Source organism: Taeniopygia guttata, chromosome 7 (assembly GCF_048771995.1).
Source record: "Taeniopygia guttata chromosome 7, bTaeGut7.mat, whole genome shotgun sequence".
NCBI classification, from domain to species: Eukaryota; Metazoa; Chordata; class Aves; order Passeriformes; family Estrildidae; genus Taeniopygia; species Taeniopygia guttata.
Genome location: NC_133032.1, coordinates 21,018,817 through 21,044,944, shown reverse-complemented (window position 1 = coordinate 21,044,944; position 26,128 = coordinate 21,018,817). Strand labels below are relative to the sequence as shown.

The following is a 26,128-nucleotide window of genomic DNA, read 5'->3' as shown; positions in this document are numbered from 1 at the left end:
GCCTCACAAACTGCTAATTATTGTCGCTCATAGCACAGAGAAATAGTGGCAACAATTTGCTCTTGCATCAACACACTTATTCTACAGTTTAATCACTTCCTTTTAGCTGAAAATTTGCACATTCATTTTTTGCACAGTGTTTGTCTTAATTTTATTTATTTAAAGTTATTTCAGAGAAATTATACTGTTGATGTTACAACACAAGGTCACATTAGAGGCCATAAGCAATCATTGCAATTACTGACAAAAACTGAAAGTGGGATGTCTGTTCAAAATACTGAAGCTCACTGATTCACCCTTACTATTTTAGTCTATATTCACATTGATCATACTTTATTATTCCTGACTCCAACATGTCAGAACACCTGCAACAGCAAAAGGTATACAATATACAGAAGCACTAAAATATTCTTCCCTTTGTTTCAGGTGTCAATGTGAGAAGTTGTTTTACAGGCATGGACTAAAATCAGGGCTTGATGCCATAAAAAATTCCGATGCAATGTGCAAATTTCAGAGAGACCTATATTATTATTCTCACAGCTCAAAAACCTGTAAATCCAGATTAGCTGAGACACTAGCTACACAGAAGAACAAATCTCCAGATTAAAGTGACTCCAACAAGTTGGGTAATTTAGTGGTGAAGAGGCCTCACCTAACAAAATATAACCACAAAAAAAGAAATCCCATCTCCTTAGAGTGTGAATAACTGTCAATCCTCTAAGAGAAACAAAGCCACAAATCTGAATTTTGGAGAAATGCAAATATTAACCAAACAACAGCAAAACTTCACGCACCTGCATTCCAGTGCACTGGAAGATGACATACGAAAAAATCCAAAATCTTTTCTTTTTCCTAATGTTACAGCAACATTTGTGTCTAGATAAGTATCAAAGATCTCTATCATTATTCCTAGTTGTCCATTAGATTACTATATTTATGGAAAAAGTTAGTTGTAGGCATTTCAGTAGAACACTGACTGAGAACCTATTTTATTTTAGCTAAATGTTTCTAGAGCTTGACAGTAAATGATATGCATGAGCCATGTTGACTGTCATCTTCCACTTTTGACTGTCAGACATGGAAGTAACTTGCTAATGTTTCATTCCAATTTCAGCACCATGAGCCTGTTGCATACGCTGCCTGCTAAAAGCTGCTCCAGATGGAACGACAGTGTTTTGTAGGACCCCAAAGATATAGCTATAGAGATGAGTATGTGTCAACAGCATTGACAGCATGACCTTTTTTCCCTTTTTTTTGTTAACTGTTCTTATTTCCACCCTTTAATTTTTCCACATTCCCTGTAAGACAGGCAACAGAGGAAAACAGAGTTTCAGTCTCTTGGCCATCTTGGATCACCTACAATCTTACTGACCTGACTGCACAAAGCAGAGGACAAGGGAGGAAGGTGTATAAACAAGGTACCTTCAAAACTACAGCATACGCCCAAAATTCCTTTTAAAGAGGAGACAAAACCCACTCTCCTCTTCCTTATATAAGAACAAAGAAGAGCTTTGATGATTTTCATTAGAGATACTTTCTTTAATGAATAGTCAGTAAAATGCTGGTACTCCTCACTTTGGAAATAACCTGTTAACAGTGAATAACAACTTCAACCAATTACACTATTTTTACTGATAATTTATATACTATATTAACATCACAGAACCTTCATTATTAACTCTTATTAAAATAAATCACAAAAAAAAAAATCTACTCATCCTGCTGAAATAAAAATATGTAAATTACACCCACTGCTCATTTTAAACAATACAGGTAAAACAATACAATTTTTGTGACACACAGGCTACGCAAGGAACAAAAAGAGCACTTCTCCAAACACATACACACATATGCTGCTCTGCACCCCCAAAAGAGGAAATTACCACAGGGCACTTCGGTCTTTTTTCAGATGAATAATGTAGTATTCTGACAAACACTTAAAATTTAGATTTTTTAGTTTTTTCTCTACAATATAAAATAATTTATTTTTTACACAGAATGCCACAGCATACACTACAAGAAGGGAAAAAAAAAAAAGCAGTGGAGGGATGGAAGGCAGCAGAGAGAATTGAGAAGGAATGGCTTTTGTTATTTCAACAGCCCTCAGCTCGCTGCATAGTTGGATTGATAATATGCTCTTTAAGAGCAGCAGTTTTCATGGTGTAAGAGTGCCACACAGCTCTGGTTCCTGCAGTGCTCACACCAACAACTTCAAAACTAACTCACTGAAGATGTCCCTATGATCATCTAATCAGACATCAAAAGCAATATGCTGACAAGCTCCTGTGCTGATTAGAAGTGTTCTATATATGTTTCACAGCGTAAACAGGCACACAGTAGTTGCTTCATAAATGGATTCACCCACATCAGAATTCCCTTTTAAAAAATTCTAACTGTTTGGAACTCCCCAGCTGAATGACAGAAAATCCTTTTAAATCTTCCCAGATCTTCTGTTCAGTTCCAAATTGCAATATTTCAAGAGCAAGAGTTAAATTATTAATAGGAAAACTTTTACCAGAAAAAAAGTAAATGCCTTCCAGAATTAAAAAACCTTGCTGTTCCGAATGACAGCCTAAGACCACACCACATGAGGGAGACAGTCTTGACTTTACCCTCCAACATACATGGTAATATCTAAGATCTATTTCCAAATCTGCTTTGATGTCTGATTATTATACATCAACAAGCATGGATTTAAAGCATTACAAGTGCACCAGCACTGTTAGTTCCTGAAAAAATATTGTGTTTCTCCCAGTATCTGGTCTCCTTCTCAGAGTCTACTTCCTGCAACACATAAAGAGGATCTATAAGAACGATGGGGACGGACTTTTAGTTGATAGAACAAGGGGTAATGGTTTTAAACTAAAAAAGGGTACATTTAGACTACATAAAAGAAAGATGTTTCTACAAAGTAGGTGACAAAACACAAACAGGCTGCCAGAGAGGTGGGAGATGCCCTGTCCCTGGAAACATTCAGGTCAGGATGGATGGGGCTCTGAGCAACCTGATCTAGTGGAAAACGTTCATGCTTACGGTAGAAGAGATGAAACCAGATAACTTCTAAGGGTCCCTTACAACCCAAAGTGTTGTATGAGTCTATCATATAACTATGGGAGAATTTTGTATTGGAATTCTAACACATACAAAAGGACCAGAAAATATAACTATCTGACCTAGTCCAATAAACATACTAGACAAAAGTTCTATCTTCTAAAATCAGACAGACAATACAATCCTCATGGCAGTGCAGTCTCTTATCTCAAGTGTTAGCAGAAATCTGCTGAATCAAGTTATAACTCTACAGAATTATTCCACCACTGTGTCAAAAAAGACCTTTTCTGCCCTGCCCTACTTTTAAACAGCATGACATTTCTAATATTTCTGGGTATTTTTTTATTTTACTAAAATACTCACACATTTTGTAAGTACTATTCATAGCCAAATTTGTAGCATAGCTTTATGTTTAATGTGTATGTAATACCATATAGAAAAGGAACAAATCATGAAGCTGCATCCTTACACATGTGGACGTTATGCTAATTCACAGACTCCTAATCAGGAAGGCTAATACACCACAAGCACAATTAACAGCCACAAGAACCAGAGGAGGTTTTGACCCTTTTTAACAAGAGCTTGAAACATAAAAATATTCTAATTATATACCAACCTTATTTAAAATTGCAAATTACATGTCCACAATGCATAAAATCCAGTCAATTTCAAGTCATATCTAGGCAAAAAATTGAAACTGTATTGAGCCACTGGAGCAGCTCTTAAATTGATACAGCATCTTATTGTATCTTTAAATATGGATAAATACAATTTAATCCGCCAGTCCTATTGATTAACTCCAAGATAACCTAAGTATTTGTCCAGGAAACATGTAACTATAAAAGAAAGTCAAACAGAAAATAGCATACTATAATAATCAGCAAGTTAACAAGACGGGTGAAACTTTAGTCCCACAAGAATTAATGTAAAATTCTATCAATTCAAATAGGATCACAATCCTCTGTCTAAAACGCATGACAAATCAAGTCTTATGATAGTAGAGGAAGTCTCTACAAGCTGAAGTAACAGGTCTAGAAACAAAAGTTCAGATGTTGGAACTATACATTAGCAATTACTACCTGAACAAATTGGACTGATAAGAAGTAGCAAAATGTATTCTGTTCCCCAACACCAAATCAACAGAGCCACACAATTCAGACTTTCTGCATCTCATTCCTACCATGTTGGGCAGAGGGATCCAGTCAGGAACTTTTGAGTTGGTGAAGAAAATCCGAAACTGCTGCTCCGCTCAGCTAACTGGGGACAAGTTTTGAGCAAGTGTTAAATGCCCCAACAATGTTTGTTTCTTCTGGAAGGTTTCAACCATCTCAATCCCACTGCACAGCTTCACTCCTAGATGAGGACTACATGTCCATTGCTAAACCCACTTTGTGCAGCCAGGCCATTCGTGGCCAGAAAGCAGCTGGACTAACCCTTGGCCTTTTCCAGAGCCAAGCTATGGGCACAGAACTTTCCAGAGAAGAAGAATCACAGAATGGCTTGGGTAGGATGGGGCCATAAAGATCACCTAATCCCAACACCCAGGGACACACAGGCAGGGACACCTTTCGCTAGACCAGGATGCTCAGAGCCCCATCCAACCTGGCTTTCAACACATCCAGGGATGAGCATCTACAGCCTCTCTGGGCAACCTGTGCCAGTGCCTCACCATAAAGAATTTCTTCCTCATATCTAACCTAAATGTCCCCTCACACCCATTATTCCTTGTCCTGTCACTACAGTTCCTGATGAAGAGTCCTTCTCTGGCTTCCTTGCAGGTCCCCCTCCAGATACTGGAAGGTTCCTACAATGTCTCCACACAACCTGCCCTTCTCCTGGCTGAACAGCCCCAACTTTCTCAGCCTGTCTTCATAGAGGAGGTGCTCCAGGCTCCTTACCAGCTTCATGGCCCTCCCTCTAGACCTCATTCCAAGGTCTACATCTTTCCTCTACTGGGGACCCCCAGAGATGGATGCAGCACTCTAAGTGGGGATCCCCAGAACGGAGTAGAGAGGTGGAATCCCCTCCCTCACCTCAACCTGCCGGTCATGCTTTTCTTGTAGCCCAGGGTCCAGGTGACTTTCTGGGCTGCAAGTGCACATTGCTGGCTCACGTTGAGCTTTTCTTCAGTCATCCCTGCTTGAGTCCTTCTCCACAGGGCTGCTCTCAATCACTTCTCTACCCAGCTTACAGATGTGCATAAGTAAAATTAATTCTGTATCCCTGAAGTCCTCTCTGGATACTTAGGGAAGGAAGTTTTCATTCTTGAAAGCCTGGCCAGGGCTCTGTGATCCTAACTAGGCAGAAAAGCTAAAGAGTTTTTTTTTAATAAAGTAAAAAATTCATTAACAAATACTTTTCTTCAATACAAAGAAAAAATTCTGATGTGTGTTACCCTTATTTTTTCCTGATTGCTGTCTCTAAATTTTCCAGTGGCAGCTATCACAATAAGGAAAGAGAGGTTTGGATGAAAAAAGAAACTCAAATTTTGTACCATCTGCTAAATGACTTCTAGTCTGAGGGAACAGATGCTGGACTTCACTATTGGTTTTTGATTGATCTAGTAGTATTTTGTTAATTGGGGCTAAAACTACAGCTAAAACATGTCTGAGAAAATAGGAAAGAATAGCTCAAATTCCCCTCAAACTACCTGGTCACTCAGAAAAGGTTTTGTTATTTTTGTAATCATCATATATAATTCAAAAAATCAGATCTTCCTTTGAATAAATGGGACAACATCTGAAAAACAGAACACATGCTCTGCCATAAATACTGTGAACAGCTCAAATGGTTCATAAGGTTCAACCAGTTCACCTGAATGGGATAGCAAAGTTCTCTTCTTGTATTACTGCATGCTTGCTGTCCTATTTCATGCATTACTCATGGTACAACTGAAGTGCACTTTCCAGGAGGCAAAACAGCATTGTCTTCAGAGAATCCTGTGGTGGTCACCTCTCAAAAATCTGCTGAAGCACTGATGTATCAGTGTAAGGCAGCCTAGGGGTATTGCTACAAGACAGAACCCACTGCCAGTTCCACGTGTAGCAAACACCAAAATGCCAAAAGTGCCAAAACAGCTCAACTAATTACGGACGTCAGTTTCAATTACAAAATTATTGCTAAGATAATTGTGGCATAAGTACGGAGACTTAATTTTCACTTACATGCATATGTTTCATTTAGCAACAGTTCTGGGTTTTCTAACTTGCATGTGACTTAAGAAAGCAGCTCAACATGAAAAAAACTCTGGTTTGTGGCAAAGGAAATTCAGTATTAATTTTAAATTTTCAGCAGCAATGTACTGAACCATTTAGAAAAATGAAATTTTTCTTAATAGTGCTTTAACACTTAAAAGACTATAGCTATTTCCAAAATGCAGTATTGTTTCTGCCATGTTTTTTCATTTGTCAGATATTGATTTTTCTGCATGTTTTAAAACAATCTGTACCTAATTTAACCTATGTTATTTAAGCTTTTTGTGTTTCCCCAAACATTCTGGCAAAGCATATTTCAGTATGATTGACAATGAGAGTTTTAGAAATGGTACTGTTGCAAAAATAAGAGTTAGGGTAACATATTTTGCTGTAATAGATTTTTGTTTTCACAAAAAAACCAGAACACCACCAAACACCTTTCAACTTTCTGGGCCTCCCCATCCTCCACGTTACATGATATATTAAAGTCCATCTTCACCCCTGTTACTAGTCCAGCTTTGACTGTCACCCCTACAGCTGACAGATGAATGTTTTGTATTTTAGCATATTCCTTTAGGCTTAGAGGACTCTTTTATACTGATGCAAGTCAGTGAAGCATGGTGATGTTTTAACCTAGAAGTATTACTGCAATCCTCATGTAATGGTATAAAATGCACTTGTCACCACTAAAATTACATTAAAAAACCCAACTCAACAAAATGGTATTTTTTCCTTCTTGATGGTCTATAACGCATTCAAAATACAGTCTGGAATGAAATGGATTTCACTTATGTTTCCACCCTTTTTTGCCATTTTCATGGTTATAAAATACCAGAGGTTGAGAACTACATACTGACATACTCACTTTATATGTTTCTCAGCTTTGCCAAGAGTGTAAGATCTGTACTGTTAACCAAGAATTCTTCTTTGTACTTTCATTTATCACACTAAGTCAGTATTTCATTAATATGTAAATACTTGCAACAAACAAACAAACCTCTCAGCTCAAACAGGTCTGACAAATGATGCAGAATTTTGACAAAGTTCAGCCCCCTGTAACATCATAATGTACTTGGAGAATGACTGAGACTTTTAAAATTGCACCACTTAGCAAATAACACAAGCCATTGTAAAGTAAGGTGCACATGCATTTGACCATGCAAAGAGAAACAATGGACAGTCAACTAAAATCCTGTGTTGGCCTTCAGAATTGCAGTGTTAGAGTGAGACTCATAGAACATCATTTGCATGCAAGTCAACTGACTGTATTTACTTCCTTTATTCACATGAACTCAGCTGGAAGTTTGGTGTTAAATACACCTCCAGCTGAAAGGTTCCCACCTCCTGCATGTGTTGCTGACCCCCAGCTCTCTCTCCCTACTACCTAATGTGCCAGCACAGCCATTTGTGGAACCTTGCTCTAAACGAGGTGTCACCTAGTCTGCAACTTCCCTCCTGCACCAAAGATCCAAACAAAGATTCTGAGTGCTGTTTTGTTTTTGAAATAAACTAGCAAGAGAGTGTTTTGCACAGCTGCAGACAGGGAGTGAACTGCAACATTGCATAGAGAATCCAAATGGGAAAAGGCATAAATATTATAAGCAAATCAAAATAGCAGCATCATTTAAGCCAGCATTCATGTGGTCTAAAGAAGAACTAGATCCAACAGAGTCTAACCAAACGCTAAAAAACAGCTTTATTCTGCTCAAGACACTTATGTATCCCAGACAACATTCAGAGATTCTAAAGAATTTCACTGGTTTATAAGTAATGTAGGAACACTTTCCCCACAGAAAAAACTTCACGTCTTAAAACTGCGAAGTACAACATGTGGCCTAAGTGTGACTAAGACAGCATCACTTTAAGATTAAAGACCATCTGCAAAACCATATGATTAAGAGTTACTGGATCTTCACTAATTGTGGGTTTGCAATAGAACTTTGTAATAACTACGTTGAAAACAAATTTGTCCTCAAAAGGGAAGAGTCAGGTAAAAGAGAAAAGTGAGGTAAAGAAGAGACCATGCAGGATAGTAGCAGGGTACCGAAGATGACAGAAAAGACATTAGAAAACAAGAGAAGTGAAAAAGGATGCAAGACCAAAGAAGCAATGGTAAACTGGACAACATGATACTGAACAAATAAATAACTGCTGAAAGTTCAGCTCATATTCCAATGCCTTATGACACCCTTGAGCTTTATGTAAATCTCTTATTAAAAAAAAAAAATAGAACCACTGTTAACTGATTGTATCATCTAAAATAACTATTTTTCCCAGAGGAAATTCTCTACTTTGCAGCAAATAAGTATGATGCATTTTGTTATAGATCCAAATACATATATAGCTTATAAAACTACTATATACCAACAGGCAAGAAAGGTTTTGGTCTTAAAAAGGTAGGTTACATGACACCTACTGCCACAACATGCTTGAGACCGTGGTCACTGGGATGAGAAGCACTTGGGAAGTCAGCAGGTGCTCCCAAAGCTGGATCACTGCTCCTCCGTACCAGAAGTGGTGTGCCTGTGAGACAAAATAGAATTCAGAGGTTCAGGGACGCTAAAAGGATAACTTTAGGGGAAAGCTTCATGTGGTTAAATAAGACAAGTGTGCAGCACTTAAATATAAGCTTACCTGTGGTAATATCCACCTCTTAAATTACTAGATTTAGATAGGGTTGTACCATTTTAGATTTACTTAGCTAAAGAAATAGTAACTTATAGTAATAGTAAATTTTAAAAATAGTAAATTTTTACACACTGATGTAACAGATCTCCACCCATGAGCTACCTAAATTAGGTAAAAACTGCTGACAAACAGGAGAAAAAGATACCCACTCAAAAAAACAAATGACTGGTTGCATGTATGTGTGACCACATGTACCATCAAGTGAGTGAAACCGAGATTATAGCTGCCAGTTACAATATTAATTACAGTGGCTGTGGCTGATGGCAGCCGTATTTATTAGATCTAGAAAAGAAGTTCGAACATGCAACAGTTTTCTTGTTAGATGCTAACAAAGCTGCTGTGACTCTACCACATTCACTTTCAGCACAATTTTGTCGATATAGCTGCAATAAATACCTCATGCTGATGAGGGACAACCACAGAACCTAATGCTCTTAACCCTTCCATATGGTGAGCAAGCTTTTATATGCAAGTAATCCCTTGTATGCTCACTTCTGCAGGAAACCAGTAAGAAAAGCGGAACTAAGATTTAAATTTGTGTCCTGGTATTAAGGGAATGCTTAAATATCTGAAGGTGAATATTGGTTTTTCTGCCAAATGATTATCATCTTACTACCAAGAGCTGTGTATGTATTTACAAAGAGGCTGGATAGAAAGGGATTGATCACCAAATTTTGTGTGATTTTCCAGAAGTGTCAATAGGTCAAAATGAATCAAATCTCTCCACCCAAATATGCTTGTTCTTCACATAAAGCTGAGGAGAAATTTGTTTCCCCTCTAGGCATATTTGATAATATATAAAATATATGAAAGTGTATAAAAGTCAAATACAAGATACTTCCTCTCTTTAAGATAAATACTTATACCTTAAAATAAATTTTTCTGTGGATAACTAAAGTTTTTTGGTGGCCTGTATCCCATTTTTTGTCTGTCCTCAGTACAACAGTTTGAAAATAGATGCTGAAACATTTTTGTGTGATTCAACACAACTTGGTCTCAAACTCCTTTTGACATAAACATGAACAATACAGAGAAACTACTGAAAACCCTTTGCACTGGTACTTTTATTTGTAAAATTTGCACAACTCAATGAGCATACTGTTCCGTACACTCTTCAAAGCCATCCTCCCAGCCCCCTTCCTCATTTCTGTCCTCCTTTTTCCAAGGTGAGAAATCCACAGTAACTCAAAGAAGGTACAAAAAATTCCCCGCAGTCAACTTAAGAGGTCAAAGATGGGAAGGGAGTGGAATGAGTGACCCCACACAAAAATATCATTTATATCAAGCTCATCCTCCTTCCAAAGCCGACACTCTGAAATTAAATTTCTCCTTTTCTCCTGAGCTGTCTTCTACAACTAGCTCCTATTTCTTCCTCATTCCTCTGGCTGAGAGAAAGATGAAAGCTCCCAACCCTGTGACTGCTGGGAGACAAGACCCCTGCTTGTTCCAGGACCTTCCACCAGCTACATGGCAGGTGAAAGAGGTCTCCTGTACTAGACCACTGCAGCACTTCTGTCTGCCCTCTGTATTGACTGCTTCAAGATCCTTCTTCTTACCACATTCCCCATCCTCAGTTCAGAAGATCTCCTTTCACTTGTTTTTTGTGTTTTCCAAAGAAACTGAAACAAAATTTACAACTGTCGAAACTTTGAAACCAAAGTCTACAGCAGGATTACAGAAAATACCATTCTGCAGTTCGGGAAGATGGCCTAGCAGCTATTTTCTTTCTTTTTATTCCTGCATATTTTTGCTTATTGTCATGAAACAATTAAATTTATGGTGCTTATCTGGAATGCTTCCCTACTTGCAGAAAAACAACTGGACTTTTTGGCTATTATATACGATGTTTTCTCTTTTCTCCCAGTACGTTGTAAATTTTAGGGTCCTACAAATCATCTTTTACTTGAAGAGAAAACCAGAGTCTTCATTTTAAATGTATTTACAGACATGTAACATAATTTCTTGTACAGAAATATCACACATCATAACATCTCTGTGAAACAAGTCAGCTGTAGTCTTTAAGCTAAAATTATACAAAACAGTCCCTCTGGCCTTTATTGTTTTATATGTGCACACCACAAAAACACAAAGCGAACCTTTTATTAGACAAAGATAAACTAAATCAAAATGTGCTTGTTAATAGGACAAAATCCACAGCAAAGAGGATGACTGGATGAAAGAGATGAGAAGAAGCTGTACTGCCCCTCCTTTTCAGGAGAGTCCCTTATTCCCTTTCATGAGACAGCAATTCTCAGCAGCTCCCGGAGTTAATGAACTCTGCTCCATCTCCCCTCACCTCCTCTGTGGCTCGGGCTGTTCCCTGCCATAAGAACACATCCCATGCAGCTCGCTGTATTCCAGCCTGCGCCTCTCCCACAGGCTCCTTTCTTTTTCCAGCATTCCCCCCCTCCTCTGCACTGCACACTCAGGTCTCTTGAAAGCAAGCACGCTCCCCTGCATTCCCAAAGAGAAACCTCCCCACATCTCTTGCCCAGATTCAACCTGATTCAGGAGCCGGATCACATCCACTATCCATACATACCTTGAATTCGTTCATCCCCATCTTCCTCAGCCATGAACAAAATGTACTGAAAAACCATCAGCAATATTGCTTATTAAGATATGCTGTAGAAAATTACACACGTTTTCTTAAGAGATTCTGTCATCCGTTTTCTTCTGTCAGGAAACGGAATGCTGCCTTTTTCCTTATAGCTTGCCTTTAGTCAGGCTGTGTTTCCATATTATTCTACTCACGCTCTTACATTTGTGCTGAACATTTATAACAACCAATGTAAGTTCAAACACAAAATCCATCTTTCCCTGAATGATGAGAGAGAAAGAAACTCCTTCCTGCATACCAAGTTTATCATAGAAACACGTTTTTTAATAAACACCACTGTTTTGTGCCAGAGTAGCACTTTGTATTTTAAACTTAGGAACTCAGTTCTAAAAAAATAGTTATCCTCATCTTGCAGCACTGCATCAGGAGTTCACAGACAACAAACTGAAACACATGTCCAAAATTATTTCTCATAGTGACAGCCTTTAACCTCCCATTCTTAAAAAATTTGCAGAGTACATTTTGTTATAGTACAGCACTTTCTAAGCACATGTGTCAGTCTTCTTCACAACACATACCAAGACAAAGCTGATGAGGAAAAAGTCCTGCAGTTATCCTTGCTTAAAATCTATCACTTATCTTCAACCAATGTGGATCAATCTTTTATTTTTGCTAGCATCACCCTCAAAAATTAGTATCTCCACAGACTCATGGTTAACAGTGTATTTTTCCTGAACTCTTATGTTTTGGAAATATTTTTTTAACTGCAAATATGGCTGAAACAAGCATATGGTAGAAACCACACTTAGATTTAAATTGGTTGCATTAGGGAAGGAAAAAAAAAACAGAAGAGAGATTTCTGCCATTTGCGTACAATTAGAAAGTCAAAATTTTCATCAACACAACGGCAAAAGAAACATCTCTATACCAGATGTAACCCGAATGTCTTAGTTTGTTTTGCTAGTTATTTAAATTTCACCAAAAATGCTGTACACAGATGTTAACACCAGGAGCGTCCTCTGCCTCACTGAAGCCCTGTGGCAGTTTAAGTATCAGCACCTGAGGTTAGGAGGGCCCTGACAAACCAGAAGTGACATGTCCAAGAAGATTGCACAACTGCAGGTAAACAATGCATGGTCTGGATTTCCAGACACAAATATGGTCAGGGGAACTTTGGACCTCCAGCTGCCCCTGCTGAGATCACCCTAAGCTCTACAGGGTTTCCAGGCTCTGAGTTCTAGCATCAAATTTCAGGCCTACATGTAGACAGTTGAGTATCGCTCAAGATGACCAATATCACAAAAAAATATTAATCCTATTGTTCCTTAATTTAACTAATTTGCGCTAACGTCTCTTTGCTCAGGAAAGCACAGTCCACCTCCAGCCTGAAACCCCTTTATTCTTTGAGGGTTAGGTTGTAAGTTTGCTGAAAAATGCTGAAGACAACCAGACTTTATCACCCATGAGAATTTTTGGCAGGCTGAGCTATCTATAATGCAGTCAAATCATGTACTAAAAATCGATTTTAGCAATGCTTTGGATGCAAATACTCTCAGATGACTTTTAGGTAAGCTGACAAACCAAGGAACAAAGGAAACAAGCACAGGTGTATTGTGCTACTGCATCAGTGACAACTAACATGGTTGTTGGCTTGTTTTTCTAGGTAACAGGGAAGGATTATTCTAGAGCCCAACCAAAGATATGCTTGGACAGAATACTATAAGTGGGTAGAAAGAGATTTACAATAAATCACCTAGTGGTTAAAATCATAATTTAGAATTCCGTTCCTGAATATAAAAATGCTGACTATGATGGGAAAAGAGCTGTCCATCAAGTGTGTATCAAACTGTCAGCTACTGAAGGCCATACCACGACAATTACTCTGCTGCCTGCTTCCAAATGACCCCTGCCTGGACAGACAAACAAATTATTTTCTTACCTGCAGATGTTTCCAAATATTTTTTCAGAGCTCCTTCTCAGCCAATCACAATACTTCAAGTTAGTTGAAACAAAACACCTAAGTGCTATATGCGTACACACACAAATGTAAAATTGCACCTCAGCATGGACAATTCTTGGCTAGAAGAGCTCTGAACAGACACAAGCCAAACAACAACCATTTACATCAAGAAGCGAGAAGCCAAAATTGCTTTTAAACTGGTCTTGTCATGAAATAGGTCAGGCTCTGGAAGCAAAGTTACAAGCAAGCTTTTAATTTATATTTAAATACATAAAAGATTAACATATGCACCTATTTTTCTCCTTTTTATCAGACAATTTAACATTAACAGGCATACAGACAGTTCTCCAATCAGCACTTTTTGAGAGCACTAAGCAATCAGTGTGTAAATTTGGTCACACTCAGATATACTACTTACCACCTGAGGCATCGTGGAATGTTCTGCTATTTGATGTACACATCAAATGTAGCTGACATGGGCTTGTATGTTCTATCTTGTGATGGTACTGCACAGCTTCTATTTTTTAAATATACAGTTCTTTGATGATGTGATTTCTATCTTTAAAGCTAACTCAAATTGCTTATAATAGCACCTATATTCAAATATATAGCTGTGCTTCCCAGAGTGCACAGTGCATTTCTTAAATTCCCATGGATAGAAGAATAATGAACTAGGATGGCATAATGGTTAAGACAATTGACTTAAATCTACAAACAGGTGAAAACCCAGCTCCAGCAAGCACTGTCTTTTACACATCAACCCTGCTCGAAGTACTTCTCTATCACTCCAAATGAGGTGCAATTTTTCTTACAAAGAAAAACAAAAGCAATGGCCTACAGTAAAACTCAGGAATGTCTTCAAACAGGTGTTGTTTTGGGATGATATTTTTCAGTGCCAGTTATTTTTTAAAAATTGTTTTCTCTGGTTGCATGTACTATAATGCAATCAGGTTTCAGTTATGAAGCACAAGGACTGTTCTCTCAGTTTTTATAACCAGAATGGAATTTCTTTGGTGCTAACAGGGCTTAATGAAACAACTATGGAATGTTTACATTTACAGCTTTTGCAATTTCCAAGATGGACATGTAAGAATCACCTACACACATTTTTTCAATCATAAAAATCCTGTTCTCAGGATCAAAATTCACATTCATACAATAAGAAGTAAACCACTTCTCAAGGCACCAGGACATATTCATCTACAGAGACTGTACAAATAATGCTGGTACTTTCTTCCAATTCAAACATTTTTTTTCTCAAAAGAGCTTCCAGAAGGACAGGACTTGAGTTTGGATCTTCACCAGGTATTCTTTTCTTGCACTTAAGGTCATAACATCTGTCAGATACACAGTAATTTCAGGATCTTTTCACCTCTATCAACACAGTACTTCTATTTTCAGCTCCTCATCAGACAGACAGGGAACACCCAGACTTACTGGAGTCCAGGGAACAACAAAGACTGCTCCAAAGGATCCTAGCTACAGGTACCACATGGAAGGGACTGGGTAAAGGGAAGGGAGCTACAGCAGATTCCTGGAGCAAGGATCAATTAGCTCAGAACAGGCTGCTGTGATTTTCCCTCCCCCCCTCCAATTCAAACTCAAGCAAAATGTGCAACTCCTTCCCTTGCTGGGCAGACTGGTTAGGAGTTCTGTGAAAACACATTGCCTATTACAAAAAAGAAGCAGCATCTTCCAGTATGGGCCAGGCTTTCTCTTATTCTTCTACAAATGAAGCATCTTCATGAATCTCAGTATTTTTCATCTACTGACTGATGTACATCCTTCAATTTCCATCTTTAGACACACAAGTAAAAGAAAAGTTACAGCCACTTCAAACATCTTATGTTTTTCAATTATTATTTTGAGAAGAAAAAAGGTTGTGCTTCATTAGAATTTCCCTACACACATATACACAGGGGCCTTTTGCTTCGGTTTTATTGTTTGTTTAGGGGGGGTTGAGGTTTGGAGGTTTTATTTGGGCTTTTGCTTTGGTAGGTTTTTTCTTTAAGCTTAATATCCTTCCAATTGCATTCCGATGTCAAAAGAAACTGAACTCCAGATATACTCAAAACATAAATTGTCTTAGTCATCCAATTTGCTGAACACAGCAAGAAGTATTCATCTTACTAAAACATTGGGATTTTAAGCAGCATATTACCTGTAGTTACTGAATTTAAATAAATCATTTTAGGGTAATATATCCTATAAGATTTTAAAACTAATAGATCTTAGACTCTCACACCTTATTTTTATTCACAGATTGAAAGGTGAAAATAAGTATTTCTTCTATTTCAATTCCCAGCCCATTTCTCAACTTCAAATGAAATACTTAATGAACTGTACTAGTTGAATAAACTGACACAAAGAAAATATTCTGTGCACCTGCAAAAGAGGCCATGCTGCCAAAAGCTGGTTTAGCACTTCAGCTAACATCAGTTACAGGTGCTTATGCAGTCACTTTTTCATGGTTCAATGATTTAATTTTCTTTAAAACTTTGGCAGCTAAACAGTACAGCTTAAATATCACTTTGGCAGCGTTTTATTGCAAGTAGTAGAGTTGCAAGGCAATCTTTTTGAGTATTTTAACTGTATTTTAAAGGATGATCACAAATTACAGCATATAATAATTAAATGTGTAATAATTAAATGTGACCAGTGTTTTACATATCTAATTTAAATTAAGAACCTTTTCTGTTTTGCCGTTTCCATAAAAAGACATGCCTTACTCTTGCAGATGATGTTATTTTCTATTCTGGTCACAGTAAATGAGTTTTAGTCTTAAATTTCAATCTTGTTCCTGACAATTTTCAAAGATAAAATAATAAAATCTCTTGAACCTGAAACTTTCTGTTAGGTTTCAAGGAATAAGAACATAAGAGGAACTATACTGGGTTTATCTCATCCAGTATCCTGAATCTAATAGTGGTAGCAAAGACTCAGAGACAAAGCTTAAGAGTGTTCTATCCTACCAGCTTGCAAAAAATGACCTTTGAAATATTTTCAAATCTGTGTGGCATCTAGACAACCATATTTCAAGACACTGATGTGCCATGTCCTGTGAATTTGTCTAATGCTATTATAACTCATCAATTTTTGGTGTGTTAAATCAAATTTTGTAGTTTAGCTGAAGGCTTCAGAAGAAAATCAGTGTAGGGTTCTTTTGCGTTGCAACTTGTTGAACAATAGTTGTGTTTGATAGTCGAGTTTTTACATGGTGAGGAAATTGAATAATACCTTCTTATTGATCTAATACCTTCAGACCTTTAGCTGAAGTCCCAACTGTTTTAACTTGAACAATTTCAAACTATCCATCAGGCAGGCGTAGCAGGTTTATTTTCTACCTGAAACACACATTTTGCCATATTGCCTCAGAGCTAATATACCACAAGTACTGTACAGAATTATAAACAGAAATGCTCTCCTCTGTCTTACTCAACACTAAGGGTTACTGACAGAGACTGTACTACAGTTGCAAAGTATGATATCATACTACAGCCTTTCAAAATTCAGCTGCAAATACTTAGCTAAGTGGGTTGGGTTTTTTTTTAAAGATACTACCTCTAAAACCAGCTATGCATCATATCAAAAAAATATCAACAAAACCAGAAACATCACAAAATCTGTAAAACAGACAAAAGCTGAGTAAAAGCGCTAACATCAAACAGTGTGTGTCAAAAAGCACCGTTGACTTTTATAATGGAATTTATTCCATCATTTTAAGTCCCATTCATTACCTTCCACCAAGGTAATAAAAGGCTGGAAATCAACATCTCAGCTAGAGAGCTACTGCCGAAAAGTGTCTAACTTGTGATGGAAAAATATTTTTCTCTCTAGTTAACAAATTTTCATGGAGATACAACTCTTACTCCAAAGTAAGGCATATTAAACAACATCCAAAGGGAATAGAGACAGGCAGTATAATTTATGAGGAACAATCTTTTGGGAAATCAAGAGACAGAAGGGCTATTAAAAAGAGAAGAGATACTTTAGTAACAAACTATGCACATAAATTTATTACCTACCCTAGCACTAAATACTTGGATACAGTGAAAGGAAGGAAAGACTGGCCTGTTTTGTAAACAGGCAGATCCAAGACAGAAAAACACATGGAAGTTTTATATACATCTTTACAGAAACCATTAATGTATTATTCTGCTGCAATACAAAGATAAAGCAAAACTCATTTTCATGAATCAAGGACAACTAAATAAGACCAAACTTAAGTCATGAGGTCAAAATATACCAGACTTTCCCTCTGACTGAAATGAAAAGTTATCTTCAAACCTTTAGCTTGCCTGAGAACAGAAATCATTTGTTTTAGAAATGCAAGTAGACTTGAATTGATCATCACAATTCTTTTAAAGCAGATTACACTGGATGCCACAGAGGAGAAAAATCTATCAAGTACAGTGTCATCCTCACAACGACTGTGGCATTGCACTGTGAAGAGCATTGCACAATGCTTGATATCATTACTAGGAGAGGAGCCATCCAGTGCAGTGAAAGAGAATACAGCCATATTTCCTTAAGGAAATCAGCAGTATTCCCTCAAATCACAGAAAACAGCATGTTCTTCCATAATGCATTTCTTTTGAAATGTACCAATTTCAAAATGTTAGTTTTTCCAGAATCTTACAGGGGAGAATTTTGACTTGAACACAGTACACTCCAGGTACTGACAAACATCAGAATGCTCAGCCAATAAACTGATGTTGCAAGATTAAGAAGAAAAGGATGGCTTTCATGCAAGAAAAAGTGTCTTTCCTGCTTACTCTTGTGTGCTATACATAAAACATTAGCAACATTTGGTTTATCAGATTAATAGTTTCGCTTTGTATGTTTTCACAAATTTTAAAAATACGTAATAATGTGGTTTCCTCTGTATTTAAAAACACAGTCTGCATATCTGTAGTATCTCAACTCCAACTTGAAAGAGGACTAATCAAATAAATGTTGTTTAAAATACCCCTTAGCCTACTTACAATCCTTCCACTTCAAAGAGGATGAGAAAGAAAAGAAATTCCTTCCGAGCTCTGAAGTTACACAGAAATTGTCAACATCCGTACCCTGGAGGTAACAATTTAATCCTTGTCAGGCCTATCAGGGAAGAAACCTCCAAAAACTCATGGAAGAAACCTTCCCTTCAATTTCCTTGGACTTCAAACTAAGACAATGCCAATGAAAGCACTTCTGCTGACTGACTTAGGAACCCAAACATATAGGGCAAATCAAAGTAAGTGTTTTAAACAATCCCATGAAGCACAATTTAAATTAGAAAAACCCCAAAACCACAGGAATACATTAATCTAATCAAATATATTCTCTGTCTGAAGCACCTTCAAGGCAATTCCATAAGAGTGCAAAGTAACCTTTCCCAAATGTCAAAAAGACACGGCCAGAACACCATCAACTGCATCAAAAATGGACAATGAAAACCTTCTAGGCTACTACTTTTATTATCCTATATTAACTAGCCCTTCTGATGGTTGAAACAGTCCCAGAAATCTCTATTTTCCGGGGAAAAAATGTTCACTGAGAAGAAGCTACATAAAATGTCCAGAACCAACAGAATTGGCTGGTCAAAAGCACAAGTGCCTGCACATAGCTTTAACTCCAACTACCATTACCATTTGTAAGCTTATTTTAGGAGACTGTAATCAGTCATTCCAACCATTATTTTCACCTAAGTCTTCCACTTGCCTAGAACACTAATCAGATGTGCAGACATGTACATATAAAAGGAGAAAATCTCAGGGATTTGCTATAAAACAAAGTCATGCAAAATTTGACATACTGAAGTTAGACTTTCCAATGGCAAAATCAAGACACTGCTCTATTCAACAGTGAAAGCTTGTAAAGGGAAAAGATAACTTCTGTAGTTTACAAGAGTATTTTTTAACCTGCTATCAATAACTCTTACAAGAAATTATGTCTTTATGTAATCTCAACTTTACATGAAGTTACTAGTTTACAGTAATAAAGATATCAATCGATTAAGAGCATAATTTTATTGTAATAGCCAACAAAGTAATTTAATTGTCTCTGCTTCCAGACTTACTCAGAAAACAGCTTCAGATTCTTCAAACCAATTCCCAAATAAAGGGGAAAAGAATAAAAAAATCAGCAGACAAAAAAAGAAAATAGAGATGCCTACTTTAGGCCTTGCTTTTTCCATACCTTAGTATTGAAAATCAACAAGCATCTTTCAATGCTGCGTATCTTCTTCCAGACAAAATCTGACTACTCAACACCAAGGAGATGAGGAAGACAAAAGCAACAGCTAATTTTGTGTGTACTCGACCATCATTTACCAAGTGAAGCAAACAAAAGACTGATCCAGTCATGAGAGCATTTTCAGCTCAGAGTGACTTGTCCATAAAACGGATCCTCCATAAATAAATTAGTGCTCGCTCCTTCCTGCACATATGGACTGAAAAGGAAAAAACAAATTGACATAATGAAAATACCTCCCCCCTTCCTGTTCCACGACCCATCACATGGGGAAAACCACTAGAAAACAACAGTAAACAATGAGGTCCAAAAGGGAAACAGGAGCACTACTAGCACACGTACAGGTGCACAGAAAATTACAAGACAGTTTATGAGGGCCATAATCTCTTTCCCTGGGATGTGTGTCACCTTACACTCACCATGGGCTGAAGTCATGCAGCTTACAAAGTATTCAACACACTGTGATTTCACTGTTCATTGTAGGGTTTTGTCTATACAGAGTTTTATAATTAGAAATCATGGTACCAAAAAAAGGCAGTGAAGAATTTGCAATAGTATTTGGAGTTAGAGATGTTGAACTTATCTCCAATACATTTTTCAAATGTACATCAGCTATTTCAGCATTTAGTTGCCCGTATCAGTCTTTGAAAACTGTTGTCATGGCCACATCATTATTGTACTCTGGGAAATTCTGCTCACAAGAAAACAGTAATACAAGACAAGCTCTGCTGCCATCTTCGCAACTGTCTCAATGCTCTCATATCTGCAGAAATAACAAAATCAGTAGATCACTTTCTTCCGTTTTAAACAGCTGCCTGAACACATTAAACAGTTGTGTGCTTCTCTAAATTTTGTCATATATATTAGCAGGTGCTTTATACCATTTGTATTGTAGCATGAAATGTTTTCTTTACCCAAGCACAGATTCTGTCAAATTTGGATTGTAGCTTTTTCACTTTTTTAAAAGACACTGTCAGCAACAGCACCTGATAATTCAGTGATGCGTGACAGGGAGGGAGGCACTTAAATCTGTTTGCACTTCACCTTGTGTTATGGACGCAGAAGATACCATGTCCATGAACTTTCAGCATTTTTCTTTTATTAAATATTTGCACTTGTTTGAAAACAGAGCTAGCTTTAAAAGTAGAGAAGTGTTTATTTCAGGAAAAGAAAAACACCTGAATAATTTCCTGAACTGTTTTAAGGAAATACATACTAAGAAAGTAATTTGATATCAAGTAAATTAAACTTATTTTTTTTCTCTAAAATTTTCGCAATATAGGAAAGCAATGTAAAATTTAAAGTTATTTTAGCTTTTGAGTCAAATGTAAGATTTTTTTTATTCTGCCTTACTTTCAGAGTTACAGATGATAAGGGGAAAAATAAAGGGTTACCAACTACATAATGGAAAATTTAGGATTTCAGACAGTCAAATTGATCACTATTCTAGAATAACAAACAGAAAAACACCCTCAAAGAAGTAACCATACAATAAAAACACCAAAAAGTAAAATTATTGCCATCTCTATCCTAACAGGAAGGACTTTAAGATTTGGTATAATTTACAGTTAACCTAACTATGTCACATATACAATTTATAAAAGACAGAAATGTTTTAAGGCAGTGTCTCATATGTCTGTTCTAAGCCAGTGGCAATTCTCTCCCATCTGACAAGAGTAGTGTTTAGTTTCATGTACTTATTAAGCACCAAGCACTAAACTTTACAGAAGCAGATCATTAACCAGACATTGTTTCTACATAAAACCATGGATCTGATTTTATAAAATACCAAACATCCAACAGAAATTAACAGGCAAAATTGTTCCACAATCTGACAATTCATAACAATGCATTTCCCTCCTAAAAGCATTCTGGAAAAATACTCGGAAAGGAAGTTCTTGAAGCACAGCTCTACCATGGAAAGCAACACTTTTTTTCCTACATACATATTCAATCACATCCTTGCTTCCAAAATAAGAACAGCTTTATAAATTATTATTTATTTCTGCTAGCAAGTGAGAGTCAATTCAATAATTAGACAGGAAGCCAGACTACTGTGGTTCATGCATCAATGATATTGATGCAACCAAATCGTCCTTCTACTACTTCATTTACTTTTCAATTTGCCTTTAATGGAAATAGTCACATAATTTCAGGACTTGGTACTTGTACACAAAAGAGAAAGGCAAAAATTAAGTCCAAAGAAATTGTAAACCATGAAGTAAAATCCAGAAGAGAAAACAATTACCTTTCAGAGTACAAACCAAGTTACAGGACTAACAGGTAGAAAACCTTTCACTTACCCTTCAAAATAAACAAATCTGAAACAGAACTGAGGAGACAATGATCTCTTCTTTTAAGAAGCAAGCACCATTTTAACTTCAAATATATGTTAGTATTGCACTGAAAAAAAAAAAAATATAGAACCCTGACTGCTCTTTCCACATTATATTTGATCTCCTTTATGCTCTCCAGTAGGATTTCATAAACACTAGCAAATTAAGCCACTAGTAGTGGCTTACTGATGAGCTCGAGAGCTTGAGCACTTAACTGCTGTACATGAAATTGTGTGAAGCTGAAGTATTCCTCTCTCCAACCCTCAACTTATGTAACAGTACGCAAGACTAAACACTTTTTTTAAAGTAGTGCTCAGAGGTATTTGGAGAAAGATCTGTACTTTCTGAAACATGCTAAAATGTGGTAACAGCACAATTTAAAAGTATGCAAAAAATGAAATGGCAAAACTTTTAACCACTGAACATTGAGCTACAAGTTATTCCATATCTCATGCTTACCAAAAAACACAGACAAATACCTACAGGTTATCTCAATAATAAGTCTTGTCTCAAGATTTTTAGTTATGAGAATTTTCTGTGTGTCATTAAATATAGAAAAAGATTTTTCTATTTTAGAACGTGGAAAAAAACAGATATGATCCATTAACACATATTTTACTCTAAAAATTCTCATGCAGCATGAATTTTAGAATTTTCTACAGCAAGCACAAAAATGAGCCCAGACTTCTGTTAGAAGTCACACAACTTCATCCAGTGAACTTTAGTTGAAATGTTATTTTAGTTCACTGCTTTTTTTAATTAGCCTTTTCCTTTAAAAATGCAATTAAAATAGACAAGTGAGCATTCCATTTCTCAAGTTGTAATCAGACTACTCCATGCCAGTAGCACAACTAGAGATACCCTTTCCTAAGCTGGTTACTCATGTTTTATTGCACAGCATTCGGAGACTGCCAGCAGCATTCAGGAACACAGGCTGAGTAGGGCAACAAGCAATGGTGGGATGCAGGGCAAGCTCTCCTGAGCATCATTCATTTGCTTTACAGGCAAATAGTCACAACATTTACCATCAATCTAGTTTGGAAAGCTCCTGTATCCAGTACTTATGTGGCAGCCCAGCCTACTCTCAAATCCAAGAAAGTTTTTCAAACTGCTTTGTGTGCAATATACAAGACTTCAGTTGTTTATAATTGGAAACCAGTCACAACTCCTGGTCATCCAAGCATACTTGAACAACACAGGGCACCAGAGTTGCAGCAGTTCATGCAGCACCCTCTAATGTAAGAGGGAATTAAGCAGCAGCCTTTCCTAATCACAGTCTGCTCACTTGAAAGTCAGAAAGGCAAACGGGCCCAGTTGTGCAACTTCTTCAAAGGCAAAGAGCCGAAGTGTTTGCAATCAGCATATTCCTCTTTCCACCTCCCACACCCAAAACAGGGCACTAGCTCAGCTAACTGGTAAAAGTACTTGCACATAGCAGTTTTATACTCATTGAACCCAGGTTTCTCAAAAAAACTCTGGGCTTTTTATCAATGACTGTGATATTTGAAAATACTTAGCAAAGGCTTCATCTTGTGTTCTTTCAGAACACTATGATGGATTGTCAGCAACTCCTGACCCAGCACAAGACATCCCCTAAGACTGCCAAGGAGAGTTGTTCAACTGCTACTTGAACTCAGTCAGGCTTGGGGCTGGGGAATGTGTTCATGCTCCCAACCACCCTCTGGGTGAAGAACCTTTTCCTAATATCCGACTTAAACCTCTCCTGACTCAGCTTCAAGTCATTCCCTTGGGTCCTGTCATTGATCACCAGAGAGACTGGTGCCTGGCCCCCCATGTCCCCTCACAAGAAAGCTTTAGACCACAATGAGGTCTCCCTCAGTCTCCCCTTTTCCAGGCTGAACAGACCAAGAGACCTCAGACACTCCCCATATGGCCTCCCCTCAAGGCCCCTAATTGGACTGCAAGGCAAACAATGGGATCCTAAAAAAAAATATAATATATAAAATCAGATTACAAACATACAGAGAAAAAGACAAATGAGAGAAAAAACCATACAAGATATACATACCCAGTTTTAGGGCAGAAGGAGTCACTTCAATCTCACCAATGGGCTGAAAGGCAGCCAGCTGAGTTGCTACCTCTGTCTCAAAGGAGTCTGGGCTATTTCTGTTGGTCACATTCCCATTGGTGCCATCAGTCTTATGGGGAGTTTCTTGTTCATCATAAATGGCAATCAGCTATCAAAACAAAAGATAATGTAGTTTGTGTAAAGTATTTCCAAATTTCATTCTTAAAAAAAAAAACCAAGAGCTTATACTTTCTTTAAAGTACAAAATTAATGTTCTTATTTCAGAACAGCTAACAACAAACACACAGATTCCAGAAAGCACAGACATTTGTGTTCAGATACACCGACTTCAATGTGACTTAAGTATATGCTTTAGCACTGCCCTGTGCTGACACACATTTCTCAGAGTTAGCATGCTACCATTAGTGAGCATTTCACATTATTTGAAAACACTTAGAGATGAGCATGTTTAAAAACAGAACAGCATTTAATTCTTGGGAGTAGAGGGTGTTATTAAGTCTAAAAACTGTTAGTGCTACTGACTGGCATGCTGTACAAAGGTAACACAACCACAGAGCGAGCAGATGCACGTTTTATTTATAAGAACATAACTACATTCCAAGGACAAGACCCATCCAGCACAATGGGAGAGCATGAAGCCTCCTCAGCTGTCCAACCCATGTCTCTAACTTTCATCTAAGGATAAAAGTCTCATGGTCCAGCGCAGCACACACACACACCCAGCACTTCTCTACCCACCACATATCTGTCCCTTCCTGCCATCCTGCCCTGCAAGCCTGGACCAGGTACACCTTTCTGAGAACTGTCAGTCACTGGCTCTTAGACCACTCCAGGCACACGGGAAGGCTCCAAAATCTGCTGTCCAAGGTCACACCAGTGTGGCCATGAAAATGATACAAAACACCAGAATAATTATTTTTTGCCTCTACTGGCCTGCTCTTTAACAAAGATTATCCTTTTGGTCTCTACTAATATAAAGTGATCAGACTGCGGCTATGCAGCCTCATCAAGAAGTGGCTCACACACACATAGCTAAGTGTAAATTGTATTAAAGTTCCAGGAAAACAGTTAAGCATGTTACAGCTCTGGGTAAACAAACCAAAATATGATTAAAACAAAATAGAAGATATGATGTTCTAAACTCTGGGATGCTTGGCACTCCAGAGACCTCTTCAAAAGCAGAGGAGGTAAGAGTAGCAGTTCAAGTGTTTTCCCTACCACCTGACATGAAATAGTTCTTGTGCCATTTAAAGGGTAAACACTTTGCCTATGGTGCTCATTTATTTTACTTTTTCTACACTCCTTCAGATTATCTACTGCTTTCCAGACTAATCATGAAAAATACCACAACACACACAACTGGTCAGGCAACATCAAGATACACACAGGAACAAGTTTAAAGGATTCATTTACTATTTTTTATTTCTCTCTCTGTTATTTTAAGGTATACATATGCTCTCTCTTACGAAAATATTAGTACATCAAATCTCCTCTGACACTGCCAGGAAGTGTCAACAATTATATCCTATGAAAAACAATATATTGAAACAAACATTTAAACAAACTCATTTGCCCAAGGGAAAAAAACAAATGTATGAAGGAAAAGGAAAGAAAAATCCTGAAGTGCTTCTAAAAGGAAGAAACTGACATTTTCAGGTCTTCCACTCATTTATAATTTGGCTGCTAGAAATGTGTCAGCTCATATTTACCAAGGCACATTTCAGAGACACACAAAACCCCTTAAATAATTAGGTAGAAAACTTGCTCTAGTTTTTCATGTGGAGCCTGTTTCCTTTCCATGGCCATACAAATAAGTTTTTACAACAGTTGTCCAAAGCATATAGAAGATTCACTCCAGTAACAAGAACAACTCTCTTTGAAGTTTATTCCTGCATAACATGTAAAGTACCCAAGTGTTCACACTGCATTAGTTATGTCCCAAAGTTACATATAGCCAAAAAGGCTGACTGAGATCCAGATACAAACAGATTACAGAAATTTTCTCCAGTACCAAGAAGAAACAAGTTAAAATCCCCATCTTATTGTATCTTTAAT

General features: G+C 37.4%; 1 protein-coding gene across 5 annotated transcripts in view; it reads right to left on the bottom strand.

Annotated features, from left to right (window-relative positions):
- The window catches only part of PARD3B (par-3 family cell polarity regulator beta), a 394,980-nt gene that overhangs the window by 252,860 nt on the left and 115,992 nt on the right, over positions 1-26,128 (bottom strand). For all 5 annotated transcript variants that reach the window (XM_030277633.4, XM_012574931.5, XM_030277632.4 and 2 more), the window contains 2 exons: positions 24,053-24,221; positions 8,662-8,768 (listed from right to left, as the gene is read on the bottom strand). In XM_030277633.4, the coding sequence (XP_030133493.3) occupies positions 8,662-8,768; positions 24,053-24,221 (276 nt within the window). The remainder of the gene's footprint in view (positions 1-8,661; positions 8,769-24,052; positions 24,222-26,128) is intronic.